The sequence below is a fragment of the Prunus persica genome, chromosome G7 (assembly GCF_000346465.2).
Source record: "Prunus persica cultivar Lovell chromosome G7, Prunus_persica_NCBIv2, whole genome shotgun sequence".
Lineage (NCBI taxonomy): Eukaryota > Viridiplantae > Streptophyta > Magnoliopsida > Rosales > Rosaceae > Prunus > Prunus persica.
Genome location: NC_034015.1, coordinates 3989645 through 3996299, shown reverse-complemented (window position 1 = coordinate 3996299; position 6655 = coordinate 3989645). Strand labels below are relative to the sequence as shown.

Sequence of the window (6655 nt, the reverse complement as noted above, 5' to 3'; positions counted from 1 at the left end):
TCATTAAGTTAATATATACTTCATACTAAAATCCCATAAAATCAAGTTTTCTTATTTGATGTGTAAGGAATAAAAGCCGCCAAAAATTATCTTGAGAAAATAATTATTTTAAAAAATCATTTTTCATACTTAATCAATATTGCACCTTCGCTAAAAAAAAATTTGAATCCGCCAATGCTCAGTGCCCATCTCTAGGGTGGCCCTGAACGCCAATTAAAGAATGGGACATGCATCATACGTGGCTATTGCTTTGGTGACAAAGAAAAACCATTGCTCCAGAATTTACTTCGTGTCATGTGCCAAATTTTACTATACACATACACTGTCACCCATGTACATATAAATTTTTCTGCAGCAAATTAAATTGAAAACATTTTTGGATGACTAATTTGAAAATTAAGAAGCTAGCAGAGTGAGTGAGTGGATGATCACATAAGGGTGCAATATGCATGAACATTGTCGTCACTGAAGAGATGTACAGTTTGATCGGCGACGGTTGAGTATAAAGGGTCCGGGAAGTAGCCATGTACGCTTTCGTTAGAGCCGTGCATGTAGTAGTTATACGAAGACGAATACGTGGACTCGTCTAAGTATTGAGATGCATACGGATAGTATTCGGTGTCGTATGGGAAGGGCCAAAACTCCGCTTTCCTTCCTGTTCTTCTTACAACCTTCAACACCTTCCGCTGATCCACATACCCCGTCACCGTCACCTTTTGCTTATCCATGTCTATTTCTAAGCTATCCACACCTGCACTTATGCATGCATGCAATATTATATTCTCATCATTACACATACAGATATGAATGTAAATGACAAGTAATTAACTAATGAAGAATTATATTATACAGGAGCAGAGCCAGGAATTTGCCAAAGAAATATAAGTTCTAACTGAATATTGCCAAAGAAAAATCCAAAAATAAAAATAATAAAAAAGGAAAGGGAGAAATATGAAAGCATCAAACTAATTAAGGAGATGGATGAAACAAAAATGAATTATAAATATTCTTGCCCTCTATTTTCGAAATCGCTCTTCGTATCCTTTTTTCGCATCCTTCACAATCCATATGCACCAAAAGTTCCACAATCTATCAGGCAAATGAAAGAAACACAAAAACATGAAGACCTAAATCAAATTATATAATTAGATACAAGTATTAGAGAACCTACATATACTGGATAGCACTTACAGACATAGCATTAGATAATTGCGTGGACTTGCCATTTCGCCAACGAAACATAATGCTTGGCTTTAGATATATGCACAATCTGTTGTTTGATTTTATTAGACGTCCCTTCGAGAGATCTTTGCCTCTCATAATATATACCTTCTCAACTCAAAAAGCTACTTTAATGTGATATGTGTATATAATTCTTGGCTTGTGGTTCAAGCCTCATATTTGCTTGCTAAAAGTTCCAATACATTTTCTTTTGAAATATTCCATATACAACATTTCTAAGCAATAATCTTCATCATCTCTCTCAATCTAGCTACCTCTGGCCAAGGAGATATATCATATCCGATAACTTTCACGGTTTGCATTATCTTTATCACAAAATGCCCAATTTATTTCCTCAATTTATAGTACAGTATTCTAAATTTTTATATTTCTAGCTCGGATTTTGCTCTTGTAACGAAAATATATTGAAAAGTACAAGAGAATATAAAAATGGCCAATATGTCGAAACAGTTGTCAATTTTGGAATATATACTCAGATTGGTTCCTTATATATCCTCATTATATATGGATACCTTTTACAAGCTAATTAGAAGAGAGCATAAGCCTTAATTCTAATTTGTTGAAGGATATGTTTTTCCCTTTTTTTTTCTTTTTTGTTAATCGGAGGGACGGATTCTTGGCCCACTACTAGCAACATCAATATTGTCTCCAACTTAACCACCTGTTTAGCAAGTATGAGGTTTTATACAAAATGCCTCGATATTATAAGGAGTGAGTGAAGCCAATTATTATATGGGACTTTCTATTTATTTATTTTTTCTTTTTATATTTTTCCCTTAAAACTAGAAGCCCTCACTTATGCTCTTTGATTCTGATCACAATATTAATTTCCAGGAACTGCTTGCATCTTCTAAAGATTATGTTGTGATTTTGTTCAAAAAAGAAAGAATTAATTGTTGCACGCGAGGGAAAGAAAAAAAGAAGAAGAAGAGCTAACCTAACCCACGTTTAATAAAGAGCATATGCTTTAATAAACGACGCGTACAATTGTCACATTTCAATTTATATATTATATATATCCTTATTCTTTTTCTTAGTTGGTAGGTGTGCAAGTTGATTTTTAGGGACCGAAGCAGGAGCATGAGAGTAAAGGAATGTTTTTTTTTGCAGGACAATTTGGCAACTGACTTCTGCCTACGCTATCAGAATTTTAGCTTTCACAATATCATCTTGTTGGCACATTATGTTTCAATGTCATGGATATATAACTTTCAATTCGATAGCCGATCATTGATTGTAACCCAATTGTAATAACCCAAATCTAAATTAATAGTTAATTATTAATTTATTAAGAGGAAAAGACAATTTTACCCTTGGAATAATTTATTAACGAAAGGTTGACTTTTTAACCGAGAAGGAATTTGACAATTCCACACACACCGTTGCGTAGAGCACGACGAAATGAGTTCGTAGACACAAAGTGGACTCGAATCGGAGCTTTAACAAAAAAAAAAGGTTAAAAATACTCTGAGGGACAAAACGGTAATTTGAAAAAAAAAATCAGATTTTTACAAAAACCTCACTTCTCTCTCTTCTCCCTCAGTTTCTCTCTCTCTCTCTCTCTCTCTCTCTCTCTCTCTCTCTCTCTCTCTCTCTCTCTCTCTCTCTCTCTCTCCCGTCGAGAACACCCTCCCCCCTCGATCGGATTTTTGTGGCGCCGTCGCCACCACCGACCACCACTTACGCCAGAATTGGACCCATTCGAACCGCTGTCACCTCCTCTTCCTTTTTAGACCAACCTCAGTCGCTGGAACCGCCAATGCTGGCCGAAAATTGCAGAAATCCAAGCGGTTTTGACAGAAACTTCACGGCCGTCGATCTCCGTCGTTCGGCCACCAAATCGGACGATCCAAGTATGGATTTTGAACCTCTCGAGCTGTTCTAGCTGCCTGTTGGGTAGGATTCAATCGAGTCTCAGAGTAGATAATTGATTTTCGAATTGGAAATTTGGACAGTTTTGGGATCTCGATTTCGGCCACTTCCGGTCAGTTTTTGGGGTAGGTCCAAGAATAAAAGTAGTTCCAAATAGGGTGTTATACCTAGGATAGGAGTTTGGAGCCGTGGTTTTCAGATTTTCCCGCGATACGTAATCGCTTTGGACACCCAGCGCTGCCGGAGCGTGTGGAGGCGCGTGGGCGAGGGTAGTGAAGTGACACTATGTCTCGATGAGATCCTTAGGTTGTCACGAGCGCGTAGGAATTCGCGGATCGCAATTTGGATACCGTTTGAGCCTCGAACGGATTTTACATATTGTGCGATTTCTGGGTTTAATATTGTTGAGCCGTTGGATCGTAATCTTTTTTAGATATGTTACTCTAGACAATTTCATAATCTTGAAGGATTCGACGGATCATGAATCGGAGTTCCGGATACTCCGAAATCGCGAACCTTTGGAGAAATTATGCGATTGTACAATCGTGATCAATCCGACCGTCCAATCGAGACCAAACCCTTGGGACATGTGTCCTAGGTATATTGGAACCTTTGGAGGCTTCCGGATCATAATTGCAAGATGATGGACCCGCGAGGCCCCGGGTTGACTGTTTGGGACTTTAGCGCTTTTTGAGTCCCAAGATACTGCTAAACTATCCCAAGTGGAAGGAAAGCTTTTATGGCCACAGGAACCACTTTAATTTGACACACGTACTTCTAGGAGCTGGGGGTCAAGATTTTTAAATTAATACTATATTGTATTAATAGAATATTATGGTCATTGAATTAGGCACCCGAGCACTAGTTGACCCGCAGGAGGGACCTTCAAGAGGTCCAGCGAGCACGGACTACCAGTGAGTGGACTCTTTGTTTTTATAAATGAATTTAAGCAGTTCAGTTTCAGTTACAGTTATTGATCTTGAATAAGTTTTATTCAAAGATTAGCGTTTTATAAGCTGTTATATGCTTTTAAATATTTTATTTTGCATGTTGCCGAGTGGAATACCCTTTAACGGATATAAGAAAAGAAATTCTAGTTAATTATCATATAAATGGCAGCAGAATTTTAGAGGTTACAGAAATTCAGTGTGGAGCGAGTAATGCAGATCAGGTGGACTACGGTTCCCTGACTCCTGCGAGTTGCGGCTTGGACTGACCTTATGTCACTGAGACTTGCGAGTACGTATCATCCATGGTGATACAAGGAATTGACGAATATAAGGAATTGACGGAAATAAAGGGTACACCTAGGTGGTAGTTTTAAACTGTTTTCAATGCCTTAAGAAATTAATGTTAACCATGAGTATGCTTGGCTTATATACATGTATAATTATATGAGTGTATTGATTTCAGAAAGAAAGAGAATAATGTAGTTTGTATAACTATTTTTACAGTGGGGTTAGTATGTTCTTATGTTATTTTCTAAACTTTGTTTTTGGGTCCACTCACCCTTTTTAATGTTTTGCCCCCTTAGGCAGTAGGCGTGCACAGGAATCCACCACCGAGCCGTTTTCCACCTTCCGTGCCTTTCTTTTGATGTAGGACTTTTTGTTTTGTAAAAGGATTGACTCCTTTGTAACTTCTTAGTAGTCGCTCTAATAATTTGCCCTAGACTTAGAATGTAACTGTTGGAATGTATATATATATGTATGCTGGCAGTTGGTTGTATATATATATACTTGTTTGGCATGTGTAAATGTTTTGGTATTGATCCAGTTACAAGGGAAACTCTGTTGATTTTTCGGTAGAAATCAACCTTGTTATTTTATCGTACTTTGTATAGAAGGGCAATTAGGTCATTCGTGCCCGACATCCACCAGGTGTCCGACACGCACAGCGGCTCGGATTCCAAAGCGGAATTTGGATCGAGTCCTGTCACCAATAACCTTTCAGATGCTCATTGCTATCAGGTAATGCAAGTGATTGAATCTATTGTTCCCAAATACACATCTGCGCACTGCGCGCGTCTTGACAAATGTTGTATTTTCTGGTCCATTTGGAGGATCTGGCTTCTATGCTTTGATTTTTTTCTATTGTAATATGCTTGACCTGTCTTCTCCATATGCCACCTCAATTAAAATTTCATCCAAGGTATATAAAGTGGACATATAATTTAAAAATAATATTACCCTAATTGAACTAATTAACATTTACTTAACAGACATTTAGTCTTTCCTCTTACTGTATTTTTTAATTCTCTTCAATTTCTCAAGAACCAGTCTTCTTCCTTTCAATAAAAAAATTAAAGAACCTTTAATCCTAGATATAATGTTTTTTTTGGTTCGAATAAAATGGTCTTTCATGAGAAGAAAACTAATGAGGACAGCAGTACATACACAAAAATACCAAACAGAAAAAAGAAATTGAAATAGAACAGACACTGGGTGACATCACACAAATCACCCACGTTTCTGAGCGTCGCCTCGATTGTGCTAACAACGTCAAGTGATTCGCTGCTTGAATTCCCAATCCTCCCGTCCACAACCATTCGCAATACGTAAATGATCTTTGGATGAAAGGACCCGTCCCGAATTCCTCTTTGGAATTCGTGACGAACCCTCGCCCAATCTGACACCAGGCATGTGTCGGTCCAAATTACTAAAATGCCCTTCTTACTCTAATTCTAAAACAACTTTAGGCTTTGACTTCTACTAGAAAATAGGCAGAGTCTCCCTTAAAAAAGGCTCTAACCCCAAAAAATCTACCTGCGTAACAAACACAATTTACTTCCCAAGCGTTCAGCAGACACAAGATATAAACCGCACACCAATTAGCAAAAGTTTCAATGGGCTTCAAGCCCCTCTTTACCAACATAAAAGTCAGCAAAACCATCTTGACAACTAACAAAATAAACAAAGCCTAAATTTGCTACTGCACTTAGGTTAGCCTAGGTTGCCTACGTACCCTTACTGAAGAATCAAGCCACACGTAGTTTTTTCTACCATAAATCACGATTAAGATAATACATAAATGTTCAAGGTGAAACCAACAATCAAATTCTAGAATCATTCTTTACTTAATTTCAACAAGCTATAAATTGAATGTCATGTCCTGAAATTATGTACCTATCTATTCAATCAATTTATCATTGTACATCCAAACACATGTGTAACCAAACCTTTTACTTGAAAACCATACCTGCAACCGTTCGTGTGTGCATATATCTTGCTATTATCCACCAAGGGGTATATGGGAAATATCATTAAATGTGAAGGCAACCGGGAAAGGAGGGAAACTAGCCAACCACCTATTTGCACAAGTCGAGCAAGTGACTGGGGATCCTGGCCAACCTTGTGCAGATAACATAAGCAAGGTGGCAAAGCATATCCTGTTAACTATACAAAAAATATCAGTACTACACTGTTCTCTACATAGGTGTACCCCTAAACATAATCCATCAATTCTAAGTACTCCACATGTGTGACACATCCTAGCAGAATTTAGGTACAAATGGTCAACCTGAGAACCAATCCTAGCAGCA

General features: G+C 37.7%; 1 protein-coding gene across 1 annotated transcript; it reads right to left on the bottom strand.

Moving 5' to 3' along the window:
* LOC18770829 (heavy metal-associated isoprenylated plant protein 45) lies at positions 254-1281 on the bottom strand. Its single transcript, XM_007202695.2, has 3 exons — positions 1192-1281; positions 1014-1089; positions 254-751 (listed from the first exon to the last, which is right to left on the bottom strand). The coding sequence occupies exons 1-3, from the start codon at positions 1240-1242 to the stop codon at positions 429-431; spliced, it is 450 nt and encodes a 149-aa protein (XP_007202757.2). The 5' UTR covers positions 1243-1281; the 3' UTR covers positions 254-428.